The sequence below is a fragment of the Astyanax mexicanus genome, chromosome 14 (genome assembly GCF_023375975.1).
Source record: "Astyanax mexicanus isolate ESR-SI-001 chromosome 14, AstMex3_surface, whole genome shotgun sequence".
NCBI lineage: Eukaryota > Metazoa > Chordata > Actinopteri > Characiformes > Acestrorhamphidae > Astyanax > Astyanax mexicanus.
The window spans coordinates 22,374,614-22,401,496 of record NC_064421.1 but is presented as its reverse complement, the minus strand read 5'-3'; the positions used below and the strand labels follow the sequence as shown (position 1 = coordinate 22,401,496).

The window sequence follows — 26,883 nt, the reverse complement described above, 5'->3', positions numbered from 1 at the left end:
ATCACTCACATTTTACTGTTTAATGTTTTTGACTAGCAAGAGGATAAAAGTGTTTTGATGAACAAGCATGGAGAGTTCTGGATGGAGATGAAGAATGGAGTGGTGTTCAGTGTGATGCAGTATGAAGGCTACAAGGACCAACATTACATCTGTTTCCACACTTCCAGCATCTGCCTCTATCATCATGGTAACTGTCCTAGAAACAATTATACAGCATATTCACTAAGTTCTAGAGGAAGACGTTATGGACTAAATGTTTGTGCCTCTGGTGTGCTTTGGTATTGTGGAAAGCTGCCAATGTGTGTCATCTTATCAGGACTTTAGACTGACTTTGTCGTCCTTATGCCACCATGAGAGGCACAGGTCGATAGAGTATCGAATAGCATTTGTCTGTGCTGAGCTGTGCTGTGCTGAGTGATGTGCTGTGTGTGTCTCGTCTTAGGTGCAGTAGACGGAGATGTTCCTGTGTGGGACATAAAACTGCCATGCAGGACACGACCCCATTGGCTGGAGCCGGCGGTCTATGCATGCGAGTCTGCAGCTGAGAGAGCTTCTCCCTCTGGAGCGCTCAGTGTGGAGGCCCATAGCATGCTGGCCCTTGCCGTCAAGGTTTCCTCTCACAGCACGGAGAGAAATGTGAAGGTGTGTATACATATAATACAAAAGATACTAGAAATTGACAGATCAGTTTATTTACTCTGCTTCTAATTTTACACATTCTATACATTTTTGAGTTTGATACAGTTAAAAGAAAGGAAAATGCAAGGCTAAAGACATTTTTATCAGCACATGGAGTGAGAATTTCTTCACTGGCTTAAATGGGGTTCTGCAACTGTGCAGAACTGCAGCAACTTGTCGATACTAATATAAAGTGGATTGATCCTTCCATCTTTTAGAATACCATAGATGTTTACTTTGACCATGTATGTTTAAAAAAAACAATAAAAATTCTAAATAGATGAATCAGTGCATAGATTACTTTTTTTGTTTTAGTCCAAATTTAGTCCTTAATGTGGTTTATTACTGATTTTATTTTATATTTGTGAATATGTAAAAGGTGATCTTTTTTCCCTGTGCTCTGTGACAATCAAAAACTCCTACGTAGTAATTTTACCTTTTAATAGCTTTAAGCTGTTTTAATTTTAAGCAGAATTATTTACACGGTAAACTCTGGGATGGCATGCTGCTAATGCACTGTGTAACTTGGGTGGAGCTGTAAGAAGAACTACATAATGCTGCATAAGCTGATTCATAGTTTTTTTACAGGTTTATAATTGCTACACACAGTACTGTCAAAAGTTTGGACATACCTCTTCTTATTCAGTGTGTTTTCTTCCTTTTTGTGAATGTAATATCGAAGGCATTACAGTTATACACATGCATTATTTTGTAAACAGGATGTATTAAACAAACCAGAATATGTATTATATTTTAGATTCTTCTAAGTAGCCATATTTACTTTAATCACAGATTTGCAGATCTTGGTCTTTTCTCAGTGTCTTCGTGAGTCACCTAAATTAGTTTTTTCAGCATCTTGAAAGAGTAAGTGTAAGTACTGAAAATAGTTGGCTATAGTATTCTATAGCTCATCCCATCTCACTTGTTTTTAGGTCCAGGGATTATGGAGGCCAAACTATTTTTTGTTGACTTGGATTCCATATGTGTCCCTTAATTTCTTTGATAAATATTAATCTACATAAAGAAAGAAATCTAAATAAAAAAAAACATTGAATGAGAAGGTGTGTCCGAACTTTTGACCGGTACTGTATTTGTTTTTTGTTTTTTATTGATTATGAAGTTAGAATGTGTGTGATGTTTTTTAGGAGTTTCTTATTGCTATTGGGGTGAGAGGAGCCACACTGCAGCACAGAGTAGTTCCCTCCAGTCTGGGCTGGTACGATCAGGTAATGACTTGCTCCTTCACACACTCTCAATACACCCACTCAAATTAGGAATAGTGCATTGCTAATTTGTCACTTTAGGATGAGGCTAAATGTTTGTAATAGTTATTCTTAACAGTATTGTAACAGTGTTCTTTTTTCTTTTCCAGATAGTAGATTTTCTAAATGTGTCTGATGAACCTGTGCTTGGCTATACACCACCTTCCTCTGTTACTACCCTCCACCTACACCTTTGGAGCTGCTCCCTGGACTACAGGTGGCCATCTGTTTGCCATTAATTAAATAGAGTCTCGTTCCAGTTTCGATGAGAAAATGAGAAAAACATAAATAAAGCACCTTCTTTAACAGTTAGGTTAACTTTAGATAAGTGTTACCTAATATTTCTATACCTATATTGTTTTGTAGCATTTTGTTTGCTGCTGTATAAACAATTAATTCAGGCCCAGTTGTGTGTGCTTTATTATGTGCATTAAATCATGTATCATTTAAGGAATTATAATTAAATTGGTCAGAGATGTACACTTTTGTGTAACTATGAGCATAAATATGATTCATTGTAAAACCACACCCTCTCTGTCTCATTACAGGCCTCTGTATTTGCCAGTGAGGTCTCTTCTCACAGTGGAGACCTTTAGTATCTCCAGCAGTGTGTCTCTGGATCACTCCTCTTCTTCACTCAGGTAGTACATTTGCGTTAGTCAGTTTAGGGCACATTTATTAATTCACTCATTTATATATATATATATATTTTTTTTAATTTTATACTGATTTATACAATAGTTATTTTGTTATGTAGAATCATTCTAGATGAAGCAGCACTCTTTCTGTCTGACAAGAGCAACGCTGTGTCTGTCAACTTGGCTCGAGGTGAGAAGTCTTAGTATATAATAGTATATTTATAATAGTATATAATAGTGTAAATATATAATGATGTAACTTCTTTTTTTAATGTGCAGACTATGTGCAAGTGGTGGACATGGGAACTTTGGAGCTTAGAATCACCGCAGTCAAGCCTGGCACAGATGGGGAAAGGGTAAGACATGACTTTTTGCATATTATTAGCAGCAAAGAGCAATATAAGATCATGGTTTTTGAAGTGCACCCCCATGTATAAATTAGTGAGACACTCTAACTAATATATTTTCACTGATAAACAATACCGTACCCACTACTGAATAGACATTCTTAAAGTATTAGTATGGAAATTGTTTAAACATGCACATATTGATACATATAATGGCCCACTAGAGCTGGAAAATATATTGATATTTTATCGTGTTGTGATCCATTTTTTTATTCTATCGACTACTAAGGATATCATCACTGCTTAAAGCAGCGTTTCTCAACCTTTTTTCTATCACGACACCCTTTAAAAGTACGCAAAATGTCAAGGCACCCCATTTACAATGTATTAAACATATACTCTGCATTTATTTATTAGAGGGAGCTAAACGGGATTGGGGGGCGGGGGCAATACATCAGGTGAGAACTAGGGGTGTTGCTGGCGGAATATTTTATTTCAGGTGAATATTTAGCGGGAAACCTCCTGACTTTTCAAACGAGTGAAATACTCTGCTACACTCACTGCTGAACTACCACTGGATGAAGAAGTTAATGGCTCCGATTCAGAGTTATCTGAATCTGCAGTCTTCTTTTTAAAAAGCGTTCCATGCGAGCTTGAGTGCTTCACACAACTCTCGCAGTTCATCGCGTGGGGAAAAAAACTTTACAGTGTGTCCCAATTTAGGGGCCGCATCCATTGGAGGCTGTATTTGAAGGCAGATTGCGTCACAGCTGCGCAGTAATACACCGCCTATCTCTGTGGGTCGCATCCTTCAGAGTATGCTGCCTGTGAATTGGGACACACCCCGACACGCGCTGACTCTAGAAAGGAAATATGCACGTGAGGCGCAATATTTTGACGGCACCCCCGATGAAGCCAGACGGCACCCCAGGGTGCCGCGGCACCCTGGTTGAGAAACACTGGCTTAAAGGACACTCATCCAACTGTACATTACAGAGAGTGTACAAAATCCTGTTAAATTGAATGATGTGCAGCAAAAATGTAATATAAATCACTGTACTATGCATTAAAGAGTTTTTGTTCAGGAGTTTTAAAAAATTGGCCACTCCTGGTGCATTTTATCTGCTAGTCAAAACACAATAAGTACTGTGCCACCAACAAGGGTATGTCATCCAGCATTACATCCTATCCTTCAACAAAAAGAGCCAGTCATCTTTGGTTATACCTAAAGCGGAGAACGGTTAACCTGCTTGTGGGGAAGCTCTACCTCATTGAGGAGTTGCAAAAACAAGTCATGAATTTATGTTTGTAAACCGTTATCTTTTTTTTAGTAGTTTAGTAGTTTTTAGTCGTTTGTACTCTCTCCATGATTTACCATGCTTTTATTAGATTTTTTTTTTATGACTTTTAACAGGCAAAATGTGAAATCTTTTAATCATTTACATTCATGTTTACACACAGTTTTGCACCACAGTTGGAAGTGATTCTAATTTGATTTGAATTTTTTTATTAATCAATATTTCACTCTTATGTAGTTACCAAAGTATTTGTAGTTTAAACTCACTTTTTTCATCAAAAGTATATCAGACTTTAAAACAGGTCTGGCTACTTCTCCCTCATATTTTTCCACTTGCTTTGTTGTAAAGCTTGTTTTGTATTGTGCTGTAAATATAAAAAAAAACACTCAACAAACTTTTTAAAAAGCTTGACTATCTTAGTGTAAATTTTTAACTTTAATGTTCATGTTAACTCTTGGTTGTAATCTCTACGTGGGTTAGACTGAACCAAGGTTCGAGCTGCGCTGCTCGAGTGATGTCATTCATATTCGGACCTGCTCAGATTCCTGTGCTGCACTTATGAACCTCATTCAGTACATCGCCAGCTACGGGGACCTGCTGCCACCATCCAAGCAGGAGAGCAGGAGTAGCACTCCCAAACAGAGAGCAAAGGTGAGTTATTAAAGCCTTCTTCTTTGTCTATGTCCTATAAATCTGGATTTTTTTTTATCTGAAATAATTTTACAAAAATTATTTGCTTGTTTATCTGCCAGAACTATTAAATCTCTAGCAAGTGTAGAAAGCCTGTAAATGTAAAACCCAAACTGGCAATGATTAATGTGTTTTTTATTGTACTCTGCAGTCAGATGTAGTTAGCCAGCCTCCATCCCAGGCCCCTCTGCTCCCTGAGGCTGAGCAGCAGATGCTGCAAGACCTGATGAGTGACGCTATGGAGGAGACAGACTCCCTGCAGGGACACACCCTGCAGTCCAATGGTCAGGAACCTCTATTAATCTTGATTCCTGTTCTTTACATTTTATATATGATTGTTACTTACTGCTATGTACCACATGTACTGCTATGTACAATTATATTTTTATTGTAAATGTGTAATATGTGAAAACAGAAAAACATTTTCTGATAAAAATACAATGGCTCATACTTTTGTAGGTGTCCAAGAGGATCATATAAGTGACCATGACCCACCACGCTCTGATCTCTTCCTCTTCCCGGATGAGAGTGGAAACTTGGGGCAGGAGCCTAGTCCAGTCTACCCCACACTGCATTCACCCCTTATCTCCCCACCTGCACCGAGCACACACCACGACTCAGATGATTTCTGTATCCTGGACTCTCCAGGCTCCAGAGCTGCAGTAAGATGCTTTCACAATGTTAGGGATGTTTTTTTTTTTAGCTAAAAACAAATACAAAATAGTTTTGCTGCATTTACTGAGTAAGGGGTCATGACCAACACAAAACATTTACTGACCCTAAGAAATGTCACAGAAAAACAGTTGATCAGTATAAGCATTAAGAACTGACAATTTCCATGTAGGGATTGATTTGGCAGAAAGTTGCTGACCTATACACCTCAAGATCTGCTGAACCTGCTCTGTAATTTTACGTGGCCTACCACTTTGTTTCTTAGTTGCTTTAGTTCTCAGTCTCTTTGTTAAAATAGCACTGATAGTTGACTATAGAATATTATTAGTAAAAAAATGTAATGACTGGACCTCCCATCACTGTATCACACTGGAATTCACTGTGGAGTGCCTGAGAATGGCAAATTATTTCACTAATGTTTGTAGAATCAGTCTGTATGCCTAGGTGCCTGCATTTATACACCTGTTGCTATGAAAGTGATTGGAATCTAAATTTGATAATCGCATGGGTAAACAGATACTTTTGCCAATGTACTGGTAGTGTATATTGTCCCCAAAGGGACCACAAAAATAAAATATTGTATTACTATAGAGCACAGAATTAATTGGTATATTTATATTTTTTTTAAACGCTTTTAAACTTTCACACATACCTGCATGGAGTGTATATATACAGCACATTTACTTGTATATGTTGTGTTTGACAGGAGAGGGATGAAGAGCCAGTTGTACAGAAGCTGACCACTGAGCCCATTTTGGTGCTGGAGAACCATTTTAGTGAGCCTCTAGAGGGCACCAGTGGCAGCAGGGGCCCATTGCACTTTCCCGTGCCTGAGGTCAGGTACTTGGTAAAGGAGATCTCTGTGGTTTGGCACCTGTACGGCGGAAAGGATTTTGGCAGTGGGCCACTGTCCTCCTCTCCAGCCCGCAGTCGAGGGTAAGACCGTGGGTCAAGGTCACTCTTAATGTCAGTTTTAATCACTGTAGTGTTATCTAGGAACAAAGCAGCCTTGATTGTGCAAGGTCTGATGGAGGGAATAAGACACACAGCCTGAATAGCAAATCTAAAAAAGCTGTTTGTCCCTTTTCGGTTTGTCCCTCTAATGCTTTTGTAATATACCGTGTATTCAGTGTTGTCTGAAATACTGTAGTTTGAGTGCTGAGGATGATCTGATGGCACATTGTGTGTGTGTGTGTATGTGACTGTTTGCAGGTGCACTCCTCATAGTTCCCCCTCTCAAACCCCAGTGAGGCAGGTCCGGAGTGGCTCTCGCTCTGGGGGAGGGTGGGGCAGGAACCCAGATGTGCTGATGGAGATCCAGCTCAGCAAGGTCAGTTTAGCCACAATTGAGCTCAGCAAAACTTTAAAGGGTTTAGTTCTCCCTGTGTAATTTTAAGGCCTGTGTCTGAATATCTGAATGTATGTGTATTTCAAACACTAAATGTAGTTAAATGTTATAGTTTGTATATTTATTGATTTATATATTAAGTAAAAATATTCAATATTTTTAATAAAGAAAAGGTATTATCTGTGTAAAAAATATGCCTCTTCCATTTATTAACTGTTTTTCCCCTTCATAGCAAAAACTTCATCCAGGTGCTTTCTGTAGTGTCTTACAATGATCTGGAAGAATTTTTTGCTCACTTCTTGTAGCCGAACTGCTTTAGATCACAGACATTTGTAGTCCATCATGTTTTACAGCACCCTTTAGGTCTAGCCACAAGACCATCAGATTCTAGCTGCACTTCAGCATTACATTAGTGTTATTAATAGTTTTCTCAACTAGTTTTCTCAAGTCCAGATCCTGATGCAGCAAAGCATCAAAGCATCACAAAGCCATTACACTATCACTACTAGAGTGTAAGAGAGTTGTAACTTTAATAGGTTAAAAAGTTTTGTTCTTCTTTTTTTTTGCTAGATGTTGACTTAAGCTCTACTTTACATTTTGTAATCTGATCTGTCCATGTCAAGACTCAATCTGCCGTTGATTTCATTCTTTCTTTTTTTTGATTGTTGAGTCATAAGCTTGACCCTATCTGAAAAAGAGGACTGCAGATCTTTAGATGTTGTATTAGTTTTTTCTTGCTTTTGGAGAGATTTGTGGTAGATTACAGAATTTCTTTGGACAGTATGGCGTTGATCGCTGTTGGGTAGAGAGTCTTAGAAATGGATTTTTAATATTGTTCAGACTGGTAGTTGTCCACATGTTTTTTTGTCTTATATGATTTGAATGTCAGCTGCCGGTATTTAAAGGTCAAAATAAGATTTATATTTGATGTGGCTTGGCCAAACCAAGGCGGTTGTTAAAGGAAGTATTCACGCTGATTACTGATCACTGAATCTAAATAACTTTTTTTTTTTAACTATTTTACTTTTTTTGTGGATTTACTTTTTCTTTTTTTGTAGAAAACAGCCAATTAAAAAAAAAACAGGCTGGGAATATTGTTAAAACATGTTTAGAAATTCAGAAGGTGCAAGGGGCAAAAAGGCATATATTTAACAGATATCATTTGTATGCTTTCAGGTGCGGTTCCAGCATGAGGTGTACCCCCAGGTGTCTCCTGAGGCCAGCTCACTGTCTGAGCAACCGGTGTCCAGACAAGTGTTCTCAGTGCAGGACTTAGAAATACGAGACAGACTGGCCTCCTCTATGATGAACAAGTTTCTTTACCTCTACTCCAGCAAAGAGATGCCCAGGAAAGCCCATTCCAACATGGTGAATCACACACCTAATCTAATAAAGATCATATTTGTTTAAAATAAACATTCAGATGACATTATCAGACATTATTAGGAAAATGTGCAAATGCATGTAGCAGTTTGGCATTTCAGCAAGTATATATATTTTTATAGATTGTTTGTATTTGTTTCTGCAGCTTATGGTTAGAGCACTTCACATGTGTCCAGAAGCCGGCCAGGCTCCTCAGGAGTGCTGTCTTCGTGTCTCCTTAATGCCTCTCCGCCTCAATATTGACCAGGTGTTGCATCATACTCTACATTCATATTGTAACGTATCATAGCAAGCTTGTCCTCATCCAAACCCTTATTATTTTGAGTTCACGCTGATAGACAAGTATTTCACGTTTTACAGTGGTAAAATTTAAGTTTTATGTGCTGAGAATATTAAACATATATTGAGATGCCAAATTTGTGCATAAATTTAACATTACTCAATCCTCAGTGTCATGTTTGTGCTGGATATACGTCATAAATACGGTTAAAAATAAAACAATAAAGGATAAATAATAAAATCAGATAGAGTATTTTAAACACATTAAACCTATAATCAATTTTGTGTACATCACAAATTAATTATGCACAAATTTGTATAATTTTATAATTTTTATTGAAGTTTTGTTGTAATCTGTTTCTCTGCAGGATGCTCTGTTCTTTCTGAAAGACTTTTTTACCAGCCTGGCTGCAGACGTGGAGCTTTTTTCCCCACCAGAACAGGAGGGTAAGTATTCACATAAATCTGAACTACATAGTACGTATAGTGGTGTTCTGGTTGGTGTGTGTGTTTTTTTTTTTTTTTTTAACCTTGTGGATTTTACCTCTCTCTGCTGCAGCACTTTGTGTATCTGTAAAAAAGCCTCCTGGGCCAGAGGTAGCGTGTTCTTTCTCCAAATATAGCGGGGGAGCAGGTCAAGACCCTGTGCCAATCATCTCTGTGCCTACCCAAACACGCTCTAGTCAGAACGGCCTTGGAGCCTCAAGCCATGAGCATGTGCCTGAGTCTGCCTCCACATCCTTCACTGATCAGCCCATCTTCTTCAGGTGTGCATTTTTTTTGTTTGTTTTTTGTTTTAAAGATTTTTCTTGTACTGTCTATTTGCCTTAAGTCAAGAATAGATTAATATATTTCTCATCTGTTTTAGAGAGTTCAGATTCACTTCTGAGGTGCCGATACGTTTGGATTACCATGGAAAACATATGGCCATGGAACAGGTGATATATTTGTTAAGGCATTATTACTCCACTTACTTTAACGTTTGCCAATTTTTGCCAAAAAATATCAGATTTTACGTAAAATGTTTTTTTTTTTTTTTCAGGGCACTTTTGCGGGGATTGTAATTGGGCTAACCCAGCTAAACTGCTCAGAACTGAAGCTGCGCCGACTCTGCTACCGACAAGGGTGCAGTTTTAACACTTTTCTTTTGCTGTCTACAAATGAAGCTATACAGAGTAATGTTACTTGAAAAAAATGCTATTGAATATGACAGTAGTAATTATCTTAAAAATGACTCACATTTATTTGTAATTCTAACTGACAGCTCAATACAATTAATACATACTTTTCTCTGCAGACTGCTGGGTGTGGACAAGCTGTTTTCTTATGCCATTAATGAATGGCTCAGTGACATCAAGAAGAACCAGCTGCCAGGGCTGCTTGGTGGAGTTGGACCCATACACTCTCTAGTGCAGCTTGGTGTGTGCATTTCATGCAAAATGCCCTACATTCATCATACTTCCCAGTTTAAGCGTGTTTTTCTTTCAGGTTTTTTTTTTTTTTACCTAAATGAAGTTTAAATATATGTATTAATTCCCTCTCTTGTTTGTAAAGGTAAAAAAATGAACACAATTTATTCCAGTTGATTCTTAAATGGGGCTAATGAACTCATATTCCATTTCTGGATCTGTGTTTAGTCCAGGGATTTAGGGATCTTGTGTGGCTGCCTATAGAACAGTATCGGAAGGATGGGCGGATTGTGAGGGGCTTCCAAAGGGGCACTGCCTCATTTGGGACCTCTACTGCCATGGCAGCCCTGGAGCTGACCAATCGCATGGTGCGAACCATCCAGGTAAATTCTGTTCATTTCCTCGCTCTGCATAAGAAAGTTCTTACTCTTATTGGTTTATCTCACACAAATCCAAAGGAGGATTAAGGTCTCTCAGAAACTCATTGAAAGAATGATCAAGAGACAATAGCCAGACAAGTTGGAAGGGAAAGAAAAGCTACAGTAACACAGATACCCACTCTCAGAAAAACATCTCAGAATACATGACATATTAAACATTGAGGCAAATGGGCTACAACACCAGATTACTAAGTCAGGTTTCACTGTCAGTCAAGAACAGAACGCTGAGGCTGCAGTCAGCACAGGTTCACCAAAACTTAACAATACAGACTCTTAAAAACATATTTTATGTGTTTTGTACAGGCAGCTGCAGAAACAGCCTATGACATGGTGTCACCAGTGCCAGATGAAAGAGAATGCAAAAAGATCAAACGATATTCATGCTATCGACTAGCTCATCAACCTGTGGACCTCAGAGAAGGTGTGGCCAAGGCTTACAGTGTAGTTAAAGAGGTATGTACTCTCTGTACTACTTGATTTAGAAACTGACAATTGTCTAGGGCTGCATAATACTGGAAAAACATGTATATTTTTTTAAATATTTAAAAAATGTTAGCAAAAATATTTGCATCCAAAAGGAAGTATCAGATTGGGGTGCTATTTTGAAGAAAGATAAAGGTTACCAGGAACAATAAATAATACAAAATGTAGACTCATACGTGCAACCCCAATTTTTATTGAGCTACACATACAGAGTTAGTATGTAATGCATGTATATTGTATCATGCCAGATGTCTCGGCATAGTATTGTAGAGGTTCCTAAAGATGTTCCTAAAAATCCTTCCATGCAGCTTAGATTTGTTGGTTGTTTCCACATCAAGACAAAAGCTGGACATGTCACTGAAGATGACCTACTGCAATTCTGAGTCACTCTGTCCACTAACTTTCATTCCTGTCAGTTGATCACTTCTGGGTTAATCATTTTATAATTTCCAATTCATGTAATTTTAGACATAGTTTCTATTAATGCAATTTGCACATGATGGGCCATAGATGTCCAGTGAAATATTGTTTAATATATCCAATATTGACATGAAATAAAATAAATGTTGTGCAGATGTTATCTGTCTCTGGTATATATCTTCTGGAATGAGAAGAATGTGAGTTTTCCATTTGTTTCAGACAACAAAGAAGTTTAAAAACAAATTTTGATATTGCACGTACATTGAAATATGGCTGCTGTGCATGCACACACTCACATAATGATATGATACAACTAAAACGATATACTGTGCAGCCATTCCTTTGACTGAAAATGCATCAACCCACAAGTGAAGTTTTTTTTTTATTAATTCTCTGTGACTTTTGATAAAAACAATGTTGTAATGTTTTGCTTGCTTTCACACATGTGCTTCCTTAGGGCATTGCAGACACAGCTTTGACGATTTACGACACGGCCACCCGCGAGCACGAGCAGAGGGGCATGACAGGCGCAGTTGGTGGAGTCTTGCGCCAGCTGCCTCCTGCTGTTGTCAAACCTCTGATCGTTGCCACAGAAGCAACCTCCAATGTGCTGGGAGGCATGAGGAACCAGATTCACCCAGATGCTCGCCAGGAGGAGTCGCAGAAATGGCGTCTGGGAGAGGAGTAAACAGAGAGGGCTTGTGCAGGTTTCAGCCTGACGGCCATGATGGATGCACTGAATTGCTAATCAGACACTACACAAGATTGGCATGTTATCACCTGGTGTCTTCAACAGCTGATCCATAGTCAGGCAGTCAGTGTTTCCTTTATGCTGCTTATGAGTTTATTTAGGGCCATGGTGGTGTCTCACTGACTCATTCAACAGATTGAGAATCAACAGAGATTCAGCAAAGACCACAGTAGCAAAGCTCTAGCTTACTTTAATGCTGCTGTCAAAGGCAGAATATTACCGGACTTAATTCCTTGCTTTATTGGCAGCACTTTTCATTGAAATGGAACTGGAGTCATTTGATAATAATATGTCTCAAAGCAGCAGCTTCGGAGATGAGCATTGTTGTCAGCATAAATAATAATCACAACAGATTTGTCTGAAGTTCCTTCCTCTTTCCTGTACGCAATGGTATGAGTACTTTTCTGTAAACTTGCTTTTTCGACGCCCCACTGACAGACATCCTTTTAGTGCCTTCATAGGATTATTATAAAATGCTTGTTAATGTGTGCTCAAAACTTTCCATGAAAGATATGTCTTGTGTTGAGCGTGATTACTGTGCCATTTTATTTATTCTATCCAGTGGTGATCAATGAGTTTTCAGGTGTCAGGCTCAGTTTTGACAAGTTTGATAATCTGCACACAAGTTGAGGGGTATACCATACATCACAGTTTGTTGGTTTAGCCAGATAACTTAAGCCCAAAGTCGAGTCCAATACGAAAAGAGCAATGGGGCATTCCTAATAGACAGTCCTCGTCTTTCGTTCTTTAAGATATCTGGCTCCCTAATGCTGCAATCCTTTTGAGCTCGGATTTCCTACTCAGCAAGTTTAGAGAGCCTCAGTAGCCCAAAATTCAGAATCCAAGATGGTTTCATTACTCATTAATGGTAGTAAAAGCAGTAGTGTTATACTGTGTATCACTTCTATTTGTATTTTATTAAATTAGTCTTAAATCAGTCTCCAACTTCTATTTGTTTAAATTAGCAAAATACTGTATAATGCATTGTCATCCACTGGTATCGCTATCAGTGCCAACCTGGAACAATACTAACAATGGTAGCTGATAACTGAAATGCTGCCAGCTCTGATATCCGAGGTAAATGAAATGCAGCATAAAGAACTCTGCTTTTTGGTATGCCCTTAGATCTCTGGCAAACATTTTGAAGAGTTTATTGTTGTGTTTTCAATGCCATTGTCTCTTGAAAAATGAAAAATTGAAAAATGAATAAGAACAAGGGATAAACAGACAGATTATTACTTTTTTTACACTCTAGAAAGTCCACCTCTTCTACCCAGTTTATTGGCTTATTTAGTTTATAAAACATTGTTTATTGGACTCACACTTACCTGTTTGCAATTAAACTGTATTGAATTCCAGTTGTAGTAGCTATAATACGGCTGTAGAATTAAAAATGTTTCCCTAGATTTGTCTTTAGCACCATGCTTTAAAAATTATATTTGGACATTTTGACAATATTTTGTTGTAATGGTCACTTGCACTTTTTTTATGTACACTGATATACTTTTAAAACTGAGGTCATGGTTTTTGGTGAGGTGGTCAGTGTATATACTGTATCTGCTTGTAAGACATACTTCTCTTAAGCAGCTTTATCTCAGAAAGGACAGAAATCTATATTCTCCACACAAAACACCAAATGTCATTTAAAACAAGCAAACAAACTTACTCATCTTTATGCATATCATATGTCTTTAACAGGAACCTATTTGAACTTATTTGTACAGATTGTGCAATCGTGAATTGTACATGTGCTTTCTTTTTTCTTTTCTTTTTTTTTACACGGTTATGTAAGACATTAGATTAAGCATTTGGGAAACTGACAGATGCATTGCATTTGCGTTAGAGTTCAGAGAAAGTGATTTGCATCTGCACAACTTTCTCTTAAGTACTTAACATTTGTGATGGATGTTTTTTTTGTTCAAAAGGTAGTTGAAGGTCTTGTACATAAATGTAAAGTTAATTTTTGCAGTTTATATGAAAGCATGTATATCAACAAAAAGGGAAATAAAATATCTAATGTTGACCCGTTCCTTTGAATATGAATGAAATATGAAATGAATTCATGTAAAATACTTTTACGCTTTATTTAGGTCAGAACCTCATCATTACTGGTATAGTTCTGATTTAAAATCCTTCCAACTCATAAAAGTTCATAATTATCTAAGTTGTGTATATTGTCACTGTCATTGTTGTCAATGAAAAATAATGTTCATTTTAATGGACCCACACATTTAAGATCAGCTGACACTTCAACATTCACAAAACAATATCATGAATATCATATATTTACCTTGAAGCAGTGTGATGGAGAGATTAGTCATATTATGTTCCTTTATTTTGTTACAATTTATAAAGTCGTTTTGTTTTTTTTTCCACAGAGAGGTAGTGCCAACTCATCTGTCACATTATGAGGTAAACTCTGTAACTTTTTGACCCATAGCAAATAGATGGGACCTGCCACTATAATCAAGACTAATCATACCCTATTATTAGCATCTATTGATGGGCTGGCTTGCTTGTGGGAAAGGTAAGGCAAATTAAAACTTATTTAGATCTTTTGTTTGATAGAGTAACTGAAAATGTGAAACAGCATGTAAAGACAGAAAAAGCAAGAGCGCATGCCGTGCGTAAAAACGCACAAGATGCGTAAAAACGCATGTCGTGCGTAAAAGCGCACAAGATGCGTGAAAACGCGCGCCGTGCCTAAAAGCGCACAAGATGCGTAAAAACGCGCGCCGTGCCTAATAGCGCACAAGATGCGTAGAAACTCGTGCCATACCTAAAAACGCACAAGATGCGTAAAAACGCGCGCCATGCCTGAAAGCGCACAAGATGCGTAAAAACTCGCGCCTTACCTACAAGCGCACAAGCTGTGTAAAAACGTGCCTAAAAGCGCAGCGTAAAGACTCTATAGTGTAACGTGCGCGCGCCGTGCGTAAAAGCGCACAAGATGCGTAAAAACGCGCGTCGTGCGTAAAAGCGCACAAGATGCGTAAAAACGCGCGCCGTGCCTAAAAGCGCACAAGATGCGAAAAAACACGCGCCGTGCCTAAAAGCGCACAAGATGCGTAAAAACTCGTGCCGTACCTAAAAGCGCCCAAGAAAAGAAACACATGATAACCTCCCAGATGTAGATTAATAACAATATATTAGAATGGATCTGGACCCTGTCATCCTGCCAAACTCAAGGTAGAGCAAAATCTCTCAGATGAGAACAGTACCCTAAATTTGCTGCTAGTTATTTAGTTATTTAAATAAATTTTTAAGGCTACGGATAAAACACAAAGCTGTGTTCATGACATCACTGCATATTAAACACCCGATATTAGCGCCCTCCCTTACTAACACATACGCTTTACTGTTTACTGTTTGCAGGCAAGTATAACACTATCAAACAATATATATGATTTGATGGTAGAGGCTGACCGCTTCTCCAGCACTTAAAGATTCTTAATTAGGTTAAGGTCTGGACTCTGTGGTGTACAATTAATGTGTGAAAATGATGATCTCATGCTCCCTGAATCACTCTTTCACAATTCCAGCCCAATGAATCCTTACATTGACATCTTGGAATATGCCCTTGCCATCAGGGAAGAAAAATCCATTGTTGGAATAACCTGCTCCTTTAGTATATTTGCATAGTCAGCTGACCTCATTATTTGAGCACATACTGTTACTGGATCTAGACCTGAACATCTGCAGCCACCCCAGATCTTTTACTTAGTTAAATCCAGGTGCAACTTTTTTTGGCCAGACAGAGTATATCCAGCATTTCAACCTTAATCTTTTAGGTTGGTCTCAGTGACTTAGATCAGTGTAAATCAGTCACTAGAGGGCGCTAAAGCTCCGTGTTTGGCTCTAAACCGAACACAACACTGTTAGCTAGGTTAGCTTAAGTACGTTCCGTTAACTCCCGGTCTCCTGGTTCGCGGGCTTTTTCTCACAGTTCAGTTTTGGAGACAGCTTCAGTATGAACGCGCAGCTGCTCAGAAGCAGCACGGAAGAGGTGACGGTTGGTTGTAGCTCAGATACCGGCACAAGCACCTCCACACCCCCTGTCCCCCGCTTTACCCGGGCTCCACTCCGGCGGCTGCAGGACTCCGGCCCCACGCCCTCACCTCTCTCCACCTCATACGGCTCTGATGGCGCCAGCACCGCTTCATGCTCTGGGTCAACGCCCGCCGCGCGTCCTGCTCCCGCTACTACTACTGCTGCTGCTGCCGCCGCCAGAGTAACGTTACCGGTCTCACACCAAACACCGGCTGCGGCAGGTAGAAACCGTCACACTAACATTAACCAGAAAGATAAAGCTAGGATATCCAATTGGATAAATAGCTAATTTTACCACACGGCCATTCCCCACACAAACTGACTAAGTTAGGTTAGCTAATTAACGTTCGCTACCTACACGAATGCTAGCTAGTTAGCGTTTGCTGCTAATTAGCTAGTTAGCTAACGCTAACTGGCTATATGTCCAAAGTTTGTGTAACGTTACACCTCTTTTAATAAACGCGTTCAGTTACATTAAGTTGAACCACTTTTTGATAACCACAGTAAACTTGGTTTGATTTTTAACCAGCAGATAATTAACTAACGCATAATAATGCTACATAATGATCCTGTAACCGTATGACCATAGAAAGTTATATACACCATAGTTATACACAGTTTTTTTGCAGTGTTATGCAGCTAAAATGCTATTGGTTTTTCAAAAATAAAATGATCAAAAGAGTTGACATTGTATAAAAAATAATAAAAAGTGTGTGCCTGTTTGCTGAAACAGGTGTTCTATACACAGTTGATTTTACTGCTCTGTGTAGTGCTGCTGAAATGCTATTGATTATTTTGTTAATATATATACAATGAAATATACAATAGAAGAGACATTGTATCAAAAATAATGTAAAAGGGTTTGTCTGTCTGCTAACACCTAGCTGATCTAAACACAGTTGATTTGACTGTTTTGTACAATGCTGCTGAAATGCTATTGAAATGCTAAAATCTATCAAATACAATAGAAAGTAAATATGTATGTATTTGACATAATATTAACATGTGTCCCATTCTCCCCATAACTGAAAATAGAAGTCACAGTTGATTTGATGTGTATAGATCCTGGAAGTATGGAGCTATGCCTTTTTTATTAAAGCCATCTTTTCTTATTTAGGAACATTTAATAGGCATTTTTATGCACTGAGAAGATGTAGAGGTGATCTAGAAGCACCTGGATTTTATTCCACCTGTATTTTAGATTACCATCCACTGTATAGAAATTATTAACGAAGAAACGTTATATCAAAAAATTAAATTAATTTCAACATGGTTTGCTAATAGCAGTGTGCAAGTCCCTGTAGATAAGTATTTCCAACAGAATAGGACTCTCGGGTGCAGATACTCATATTGTCATACCTATTGGCAGCATGCCTATCGCAAGGCGTGAGATGGAAAAGTATAAAGCCTTCTGTATTGAGCTGTGGAGCAGTGTAACACTCTTCTCTGGAAAAATAGAGCTCCAGCCAATAGTTTTGTGATGGGCTGGGGATGAGGTGAAGAAGTAATCTTGGCGGTAGTGATGGTTATTTATTTAAAAACAAGATACACTTCTTTTGATGCCCTTGAGAAGAAATAATAGGTGTCCCAATACTATTATTTATATAGTTAGTATGATTAATGTCCGCTATAGTGAGTTTGTGTGGTTGTCTGAGTTTCTGAAACCTCTGTATTTAGGTGTGAGAAGATTAAGCTCCTCTGGTTCCCCATGGCCAATAAGTGGTGCCCACAGCTCCAGCAGTCTGACTGTGAGGACTCCTGGATCAGCAGGGTGCACAAATGCTGGACGACTACCTCAGAGGGATCTTAGCAGTGAGTTTAAATAGCGAAATAGAAACATAGATTAATTAATTATCCACATATTGACAGTAGTTACTCATACTATACAAAATCAAGTAATCAAATAGGAAATGTCACAAAAGGAACATTTGTTCATTTCAAACCTTGAGGTCTACCGTGTTTTGGAGACTGAAGCAAAGTCGAAGCAAAGCACAGTTTTCTTTTTACTCTTTTGTTCATATAGTGACAACATCTTCATCTGCCACTTTGTCTCATTCCTCCTCTGTGATTGTGGCTGTGGTGGAGGGCAGAGGTTTAGCCCGAGGAGAGATTGGCCTGTCCAGCATCAACATGAAATCCCCTGAGCTGGTTCTCTCTCAGTTTGCAGACACTGGGACATATGCAAAGGTAAAAACTTGGGCTGTAAAAAAACATATGTAATTGAAATTAATTAATAGAAATATCTAGAAAGTTTCTCTCCAATGGAAGATTATTCCTGTTTGCTTTAAATACCTATTACTACCCAGTCTGGCTTTAACCTGGCCATGCCTATAGCATACCAACAGAATCATAGATTTTTCTGCAATATGAATCCCTTTGAACAACAGTCTTAATTTTGTTACTAAAGCTGACTTTAGTGTTTGTATTTTTCCTTAAAATGTTTGTTTAAAAAATGATCTTTTTTTGTTCACTGAAGGCTTTGTTTAAACATGTTCTCTGTACATAGCATGTATGTAACACTGCAGATTTAAGGATATTGTCTGAACACAATGCAGGTTATTACCAAACTCCATATATTGATGCCACTTGAGATTCTAATGCCCGACACTGCTAGTGAGAAAGGCCAGGGGACCAAGCTGTTCAATCTCATCACAGAAAATGTTCCGGTATGGGTATGCTACTGCTTGTTTACTGATAATTATACTAATATGTGCACACAAAATTATTTGCAATCTGTTGGTGTACAGTAAAAATGTCATTGTTTGTTAAATTTTAAGATTAAATGCACAGTGTAATATTTTATTTTTTCTGCATCAGTCGGTATCTTTCACTGCCATTCAGAGGAAGTACTTTAACGAGAGGAAAGGGCTAGAGTACATCCAGCAGCTTTGTGCCCCTGAGTTCAGCACTGTTCTTATGGAAGTACAAACCAAGTATACCACACATTTATTAATTCACTGAGTTCAGATTTCATATGTGACTACATAAATTATGTTTTTCTTAATTTTCCACTATTTTTTTTTTATTTATGTAACAAAATAGTCTTAATTATTTACAATTATAATAATTTTTTAAATCCTTATAACATAGAAGTATAAATTGGGCAGCTCCACTGTTGTAGGGTGGATAAGCACATATTGTATATATAAATGTATTGTTTTAATTTGCACTATGAATTGTTTCATTCATTCAATAATATGGCTTCTTTTAGTATATGGCTGTAGCATTTGGCTAGTGAGCAATTTACATACATATTACTATTATCACACCTTAATGTGGTAATGTCTTCTTCCATGGTGATGGTCATACATTTCAAAGGTGCAGTTTTGATTTGTCCTGTCTCACTGTTGTCCTCCATAGGTACTACTGCCTTGCATCTGCAGCTGCCCTTCTTAAGTACGTTGAATTTATTCAGAACTCTGTCTATGCACCCAAGTCTCTTAAAGTGAGCTTCACTGGCAGTGAGCAGACTACTATGATTGACTCTGTCTCAGCCAAGAACCTGGAGCTAGTGATTAACAACAGGGACCAAAGGTAAAAACTAAGCTAAACCAGCATAGTCTTGTGTTTTCTCTTTGACAAATGTATTGGGACATACATCTTGGTCATTGAATTCAGGTGTTTGATTTAGTCCAATTGCCACAAGTGCATATATTAAGCATTTAACCTTGCAGTTGTGAAGCAATGGGTGGTTCTAAAAAGCTCACTGAATTGTAATAGTATGTTTTCATTGCAACAACTCAGTTGCTGGTAGTTAGCTGGTAGTGGTATTATTGAAAAAACATTTGGTCATAGCTGCAAAGGGGATCCTTTTAATGCCAATTTAGATCTACAATGAGAGGTCAAAAAAACTTTTGTAAATATAAAGATTAAGCTTCCCATTCTATTTGTCCATATGATGTTTAAATATAGCAATTTTCCTTGGCACGCAAATATTTTGTATATCCAGGGACAACAGTCTCTCATTCTAGAACTACAAAGTGCTTTTATATGATCAATGCAACTAAAAAAATGAATGAGTGTAGAAATAAGGAGATAGTCGTAATGTTATGCTTGATTAGTGTGTGTATATATGAGTGTGTGCATACATAGGAGTGCACAGTCAAGTGTAGCAGAAGTTAATTCAAACTATGAATTGATTTTGACATTTAGATAGCATAGAGTTAATATGTTGTGATGTTTAGGAGCGATCACACTCTGTTTGGTGTCTTGAACCACACCAAAACCCCTGGAGGTGGTAGAAGGCTTCGCTCCAACATTCTGGAACCTTTGCTAGATGTTGACACCATTAATACGCGCCTTGACGCCATACAGGTAAACTCTGAACTCATACCATTATGTAGTTACCAGATGTTACCTATTTCATTCTAAACAGGCATTCATCCTGCATCTTTTTGGTCCGTTTGCAGGAACTGTTGCAAAACGAGGAACTGTTTTTTGGTCTGAAGAGTGGTGAGACTCTCTTTTCTAACACCATTGTTTATTTTATTTATATTGTTTATTGTTAGAACAACATTTCCTGGAGCAGTAATTGTTGTTTCTATTTTATTTGCAGCAATTACACACTTCTTGGATGTAGATCAACTACTTTCTTCTCTTGTTCAAGTCCCCAAGCAAGAGACGGTACAGTAGATTTGTAGAATATTCATAGTGTTTAGTTAAAGCAATTGTTTCAGGTTTAGACCTTTGTTCTGTTTAAGTTCAGGCATTCTAAGACAAATAGTGTATGGGTTTGTTTATGAAATAATTTTTAGGTCCCATTACCTATAACTGGCTGTTTTTGAGATTAGTGCATCACGTAACTGAAGTGTATGCTATAAAGATTTTGCAAAACAGAGCAAGAAATGTTCTGTGCTGACCTCTCCTAGTTTTTTTGCATATCATGTAGGTGGCAGTGGCTGAGGCAAAGATATTGCAAGTCATTCAACTGAAGCATACTCTAGAACTGATTGCTCCACTGACGGTGAGAACTGTTTAACTGTCAACACAATTAAAAATAAATATCCAGGGTCATGGTTGGATATGATCAGTAGCAGGATGATCATGGCTTTGAGTAAACTTGGTGCAGATAATGCATAGCTCCCTCTCTGACAGGAGGTGTTAAAGAACGCAAAAACAGCGTTGCTGAAAGCATATCACACTTCACTGGAAGATGGCAGGTAATATATACACACACATTGTACAGAATTAGTCACACTAAATTAGTGGATTGTGTAAGCAGTTGGAGCTTGGATGTTACATGTATTCATTTTACTAAAATGATTTAAACCTTTTACTTTAGTTTTTTTTTTAATGTTGACACTATGGCCTGAGGATCATGAGTTTAAGTCCCAACAAGTCTGTTACTTTATCGACTCTTTGCTTGCATGGATTAAGCATGATTTTTATTTTTTGCAAAAATTAACATTTAGTATAGCTTTTTTTCACTTTTCTTCTCATAGGTTCAAGAGCATATTGGATGAGATCAAAACAGTAATCAATGATGACACCACCTCCCTGAAAGGCAGTCTGAACATGCGCACTCAGAAGTGCTATGCTGTGCGCCCTAATGTCAATGAATTCCTAGACATCGCACGGCGAGCCTACACTGAGGTAGTGGACGACATTGCAGGTGAGCTGCTGCTGTGGTATATTTTATTAACTGCTTTGTGTTTTAATTTGACTGATGTGAGATGATTCTTGCTAAAGTACAATACTTTTGTTTTTTTCAGTAATATTAGTATTGTTCTTTCTTTGTTTAGGATTGGTAGATCAGCTGGGAGAGAAGTATGGCCTGCCCCTGCGCACCATTTTTAGTACTGCTCGTGGCTTCTTTATCCAGCTAAGCTTGGAGGGTGTGGTCTTGCCTGAAGGACATCTTCCCGAAGAGTTCATTAAAGTGAGACATTAGCCGTTAAAGGTGCTGTATATGATCTCGGAAGATTTGAAAACAAACACAAGCCTCCCTTTAGTGCTCCTTCAGATGCTCCACCCTGAATCTAAATAAACCAACTGTGCTTGTTAGATATTTGTGTCTATAAAACACTTTGCAAATGTTGCATGGTGAAATACCATTTTACAATATTTGAGAAACTCTAGGTTAGGGTTGGCTAGGTTATGGGTTAGCAAACTATTGTTACAATTTCTTCTGCTCAGGAAGCCAGTTGTAAATATCAAAAACGAAAAATTGAGACAAAACTTAAGACATTTCTGCCAAAGAGCAAAAATAATCAATCAGTGTTACTCTCCAGTTAAATTGGAGGTCTTTCTATCGTCCGAAGGCCTTACCAATGTTCACATTTGTCATGCTTTATGTTTAGCCTATGTTGGTCTGATCTTTTTTTTTTTTAGGTTGTTTCTTAGACATCTATCCCTGGCAGTTTGCGTAGTTTATGTAGCATGTGCCACATACATGCAATCTCTGCTCACTCTGCCCGTTCCCCAGCCAGAATGTTGATAAATTTGAAAAACAATTGAAAGTGTATTGGATTGTAAATCGTGTGCAGCACCTTTAGGGATGAAGATTACACATAGTTTAGCTATATATTGAAAGCCTATGCCATTGATGTTAAGATTTTGTTTTAATCTTTCAAAAAGCACTGTTTAATGCAGTAGTGAGTAAAAATAAGTTAGATACGAGTGTGAAACTCTCTCAGCCAAAGACTTAATATGATCACCATAGGTAACCAGACAGAAAAACAACTACAGCTTCACCACTTTAGACCTGATGAAGATGAATTCTCGCTGTGAGGAGGCCCTGAAGGAGATATTTCACATGTCTTATATGTGAGTGAGCAACGAAAACATAAGCACACATCTTGCTTTTTAGTAATTTAGTGTACACTAGTCCAATTAAGCAAGAGCTTTACCAATGGTGTCATGTTGGCATGGTCCATTTTATTTATTTATCTATTTTTTTTATTTCACAGTCACATTTCCGGAAGCCCAGCCTAAGTACTGTTACTAGGAACAATGAAGATTAATTCATACATTTGTTAATTTATTTAATCTGACTTCAAAAAGAAACCATATGAGTTTTATTTGAATAATATGAACATCCAAAGAACTTTAAGATTAAGTATAGTATTATGCTCTTAATTACAGAATTAGAATAGTTTAGAATAATAAACAATGCAACCAGTAGATACAATTTTATGTTTGGTTATGGTCACAAAGATGAATTAATTATTGGTACACAATAACCTAAGTTACAGGATACAGCTGGTTAATGAGTAATGAGGTTATACCACAGATAAAAGAGGCAAATTCCATAGCATAACACACCACCCCCAGGACTTCATTCCTATTATCTTGACCAGATTGCTATCTTTAAAACAATTGCTGGCCTAACCAGCCCATCCAGAGTACCCACGTTAACAACCCCTGACTAAGTGACCACCCCTCCCTTGGGGCATGCAATAAACCCTTTTATGTGGGGTTAAACAGCCCTACAGTGTTTTTTGATTCCTCAGAAACACAGTTTTGTAAAAATGAAATAAGAATTATCTGAGCAGTAAGTGTTTTTTTTTTTTTTTTTTTTACAAAAACTATAAAATAAATACAAATAAACTACATAAGTCACATTCAAATATGTGGCTAAAATTCACAGAGAAGCCAAACCAACATATCAATATTTGTTTTCTTCTACACACACACAATATATATATATATATATATATAGTGTTTTTTTAGTAGAATTGACACTACTTATTGTATATAAATGTTTTACTGAACTTAATCAACAAATTTTTTTTATTACTTTACACAATATTTCTGCAGGGTGATTTGCCGCCTACTAAATGGTGTTTACGAGCAGATACACTGCTTGTATAAGCTGTCTGATGCTGTGTCCATGCTGGATATGTTGCTCTCCCTGGCTAATGCTTGCACACTCTCGGACTATGGTAGGAACTGATGCCACATCCATTCTAGCATGAAGCTTGGTACGGCCTTTCTGTGTGTTTACTCTTTCTTTTAGTGCGCCCTGAGTTCACTGACACACTGGCGATAAAGCAAGGCTGCCATCCTACCCTGGAACGGATTACTGGCAAGCAGCCCATCTCTAACAACAGCTACATATCTGAAGGAAGCAACTTTGTTATTGTCACAGGCCCCAACATGAGCGGAAAGTCCACGTACCTTAGACAAGTTGCCCTTTGCCAAATCATGGCTCAGATAGGTAAATGGGCTTGTTACTGGAATCAGATTTCCATTGATCTTGCTGTTATCTTGAAATTGTAATATTAAATAATCTAAGCAAATAACTTAATTTGTTAATATACAGTGCTAGCATAAGTGAGTACACCCCAACAGATTTGTCAGAAAACTTTATTTTATGGAATACAATACAACAAAATACTTCCATATATGTGTCCCAACTGTGGGTCATTTATTGCAAACAAGATTTGTTCATCCACACCCAAAACGTTTCCTAAGAAATTAATTCAAGACCATGTTGCAAAAATGAGTACACCCAAAAAAGGTTTATCTCAAAGAATAGAAAAGGATAGATGTTGCAATATATCTTGGTGCTTTTCTAAAAATCATAAACTCATACAAAATACAAAATACTAGATGTAGTAATTTTTGTAATGGGGTGTTCATTTTTGCCTTAACACATTTTAAGTGAAATTGAAGAATTTTTAATTTGTTAGTTATATTATTAACCCCTCAACTGTAAAAATCATTCTCTAATTTTTGCTTTAGGGTCATTTGTACCTGCTGAATATGCCTCCTTTCGTGTTGCTGATCAGATATTCACCCGAATTGGAGTAGATGATGATTTTGAGACAAACTCATCAACATTTATGGTTGAGATGAAAGAGGTGAATAACAAAATAGAACACATACATATGCCCTGTTACGTGCTGTAATACATTTACTAACATACTAATACATACAAATTTGTGGACTTTCTGGACTGTCAGGTGTCATACATAACGCACACTGCAAGTGAACGGTCACTCATCATTATTGATGAGCTGGGCCGTGGCACTAGTGCTGAGGAGGGCATTGGTATCTGCCATGCAGTCTGTGAATTCCTAATCAATTTGAAGGTATAACAGTGTACAGGTGTTGAAATGTGCACTATTTTTGACCTTGTAGCAGTGAAAAATTTGCTAACAGTATAAAGAAGAAACTGATGCTTAACCAGTGTATGCTTCCTTTGGGTATTTTAGGCTTTCACTCTGTTTGCTACCCACTACTTGGAACTGTGTCAGTTGGAGACTCTGTATCCTAATGTGGAGAACCAGCACATGCAGGTTCAGCACATTCGCAGGGAAGACAACAGCACAGAGAGCGTGGTCTATACCTATCTGCTGACTCGGGGCTTTTCTGAGGAACGCAATTATGGTTGTCTAATTTATTCTCTTTATTACAAGTTATATATTTTAGAAAAAGCAATAAAATTATCAATGAATTAACTGAACAGAATCTGTAAACAGCTCATTTTGTATTTGCATTGTTGATAAAAAGCAATCACTGTTTGTTCTTTAAAGGGATACGAGCAGCAGAGATGACTTCCATGCCACCATCCATCATCCAGGAGGCAAAGTCTATTGCAGCCAAAGTCAGCCAAAAGTTATGGGTAAATTTGTCTTTTGCTACTCTATCTTACCTGCTTACTTTGACTGTATGATGACTCACAAGTCACATGAAGACAAGCCAGACATATTTTTTTTACTTTTGTATTGTAAATGATTGTAATCCATTGTACACTTTCTCCTGAACTGTTAGGGAAAGCATCATAGTGACCCATCCACACAGCGACAGAGAGCAGACTATCATCTTGCCATGAGATGTGTGCAGACTGCCCGAAACTCCAGGCTGGATTCTGACAGCCTGTGCCTTTACCTGAAGGGTCTGAAGAGACAGTATGAGGCAGAGTTAAAAAGCATCCTAGAGGGCCATGAACATGGAGTGAATCCTGCCTGATTTATTAGAGATACAGGACTGCAAAATCCCTAGTAACAAGGATTTTGCAAGAAGGATGACCAATACGGCAAACAGTAACTAAAGAAGTAACAATTAATTTATTTATTGTTAATGTATATGTAAGTATAGACTAATGTTCTCTTGTGGTTTAAAGACAGATAACATTGGGTTTATGGGTTTATATTACACAGTTAAGCAGTTAATTTTTATGTATGTTTATAGCACAGAGGGTCAGTTTTTAAACATTGCCTTCAATTAAAAAAACTTTAAACCGCTGTCATTCTACAAGATTCATTTTTAAAGTTCTGGAAGCGTCAATAATTGTCATTTTCAGTCTCAAGTAACCTGTATATTATTAAGGTGTTTAGTCATATTTTATAAACTATGTCGTTCAGGAATACTGCATAAATAAAAAAAAATAATAATAAAAAAATATCTTCTGGTACATTCACTGGTTCCAGTTCTGACTTAAACGCTCTGCTGAATCAGACTCGGTTTACTTCATCAAATAAGGAAACTACGGTCTGAGCTATAGTGAGGGCGGAGCTCCACTCACTCATCGCGAGAAGCCACGCTGTCACCGCCCTCGGCGCGAGCTCAGCTGTAATTCGTCCTCGCTGGATGAGCTTGGCCAGAGCCGTATGGTCGTTTTTGGAAACACGATTCAGTTGATTTGAATCGGTTCATTAGAACTGTCCGTTTAAATGTACCGAACGTTTGGTTCACTGACACTTTGATTCACTCGCCTTTTATAATGCTGGGATATTGTTTAGGCCAGCAGAATGTGATGTAAACAGTTCTGCAAACAACAAACTTCTAT

The 26,883-nt window shown here is 37.8% G+C and overlaps 2 protein-coding genes across 8 annotated transcripts in view; both read left to right on the top strand.

Annotated features, from left to right (window-relative positions):
• Positions 1 to 14,121, top strand: part of atg2b (autophagy related 2B) — a 29,117-nt gene extending 14,996 nt beyond the window's left edge. For both annotated transcript variants that reach the window (XM_049463885.1, XM_049463884.1), the window contains exons 22-43: positions 37 to 187; positions 443 to 642; positions 1,824 to 1,904; positions 2,051 to 2,157; positions 2,489 to 2,581; positions 2,698 to 2,768; positions 2,858 to 2,934; positions 4,704 to 4,874; positions 5,065 to 5,197; positions 5,373 to 5,575; positions 6,292 to 6,521; positions 6,798 to 6,915; positions 8,110 to 8,301; positions 8,462 to 8,563; positions 8,964 to 9,042; positions 9,155 to 9,362; positions 9,464 to 9,533; positions 9,638 to 9,720; positions 9,893 to 10,014; positions 10,233 to 10,387; positions 10,748 to 10,897; positions 11,805 to 14,121. In XM_049463885.1, the coding sequence (XP_049319842.1) occupies positions 37 to 187; positions 443 to 642; positions 1,824 to 1,904; positions 2,051 to 2,157; positions 2,489 to 2,581; positions 2,698 to 2,768; positions 2,858 to 2,934; positions 4,704 to 4,874; positions 5,065 to 5,197; positions 5,373 to 5,575; positions 6,292 to 6,521; positions 6,798 to 6,915; positions 8,110 to 8,301; positions 8,462 to 8,563; positions 8,964 to 9,042; positions 9,155 to 9,362; positions 9,464 to 9,533; positions 9,638 to 9,720; positions 9,893 to 10,014; positions 10,233 to 10,387; positions 10,748 to 10,897; positions 11,805 to 12,035 (3,027 nt within the window). In that variant the 3' untranslated portion in view covers positions 12,036 to 14,121. The remainder of the gene's footprint in view (positions 1 to 36; positions 188 to 442; positions 643 to 1,823; positions 1,905 to 2,050; positions 2,158 to 2,488; positions 2,582 to 2,697; positions 2,769 to 2,857; positions 2,935 to 4,703; positions 4,875 to 5,064; positions 5,198 to 5,372; positions 5,576 to 6,291; positions 6,522 to 6,797; positions 6,916 to 8,109; positions 8,302 to 8,461; positions 8,564 to 8,963; positions 9,043 to 9,154; positions 9,363 to 9,463; positions 9,534 to 9,637; positions 9,721 to 9,892; positions 10,015 to 10,232; positions 10,388 to 10,747; positions 10,898 to 11,804) is intronic.
• Positions 14,122 to 15,764: 1,643 nt separating this feature from the next.
• On the top strand, positions 15,765 to 26,467 carry msh4 (mutS homolog 4). Of its 6 annotated transcripts, none has more exons than XM_015606677.3 (21): positions 15,769 to 16,369; positions 17,826 to 17,960; positions 18,172 to 18,335; positions 18,704 to 18,814; positions 18,966 to 19,081; positions 19,509 to 19,682; positions 20,333 to 20,462; positions 20,558 to 20,600; positions 20,704 to 20,771; positions 21,037 to 21,111; positions 21,243 to 21,307; positions 21,590 to 21,759; positions 21,890 to 22,026; positions 22,810 to 22,913; positions 23,907 to 24,031; positions 24,106 to 24,306; positions 24,834 to 24,952; positions 25,055 to 25,183; positions 25,307 to 25,481; positions 25,628 to 25,716; positions 25,866 to 26,466. In XM_015606677.3, exons 1-21 carry the CDS (start codon positions 16,069 to 16,071, stop codon positions 26,061 to 26,063), a joined length of 2,829 nt encoding a protein of 942 aa, XP_015462163.3. In that variant the 5' UTR covers positions 15,769 to 16,068; the 3' UTR covers positions 26,064 to 26,466. The 6 variants fall into 6 exon arrangements, 5 of the variants coding, with proteins under 5 accessions (XP_022528593.2, XP_022528590.2, XP_015462163.3 ...); XM_022672873.2 differs by having other exon boundaries at positions 16,236 to 16,369; positions 18,234 to 18,335; positions 25,866 to 26,465; XM_022672872.2 differs by lacking the exon at positions 24,106 to 24,306 and having other exon boundaries at positions 15,768 to 16,369; positions 25,866 to 26,467.
• The last annotated feature ends 416 nt before the right edge of the window (positions 26,468 to 26,883 follow it).

What these genes read in the sequence shown, in the direction of transcription:
- msh4 (XM_015606677.3), top strand. Translation starts at nt 16,069, where the DNA reads ATGAACGCGCAGCTGCTCAGAAGCAGCACGGAAGAGGTGACGGTTGGT. An exon ending in ATTAACAACAGGGACCAAAG is followed by an intron (nt 19,683 to 20,332) that starts GTAAAAACTAAG and finishes TGTGATGTTTAG; the next exon opens with GAGCGATCACACTCTGTTTG. An exon ending in ACTTCACTGGAAGATGGCAG is followed by an intron (nt 21,308 to 21,589) that starts GTAATATATACA and finishes TTCTTCTCATAG; the next exon opens with GTTCAAGAGCATATTGGATG.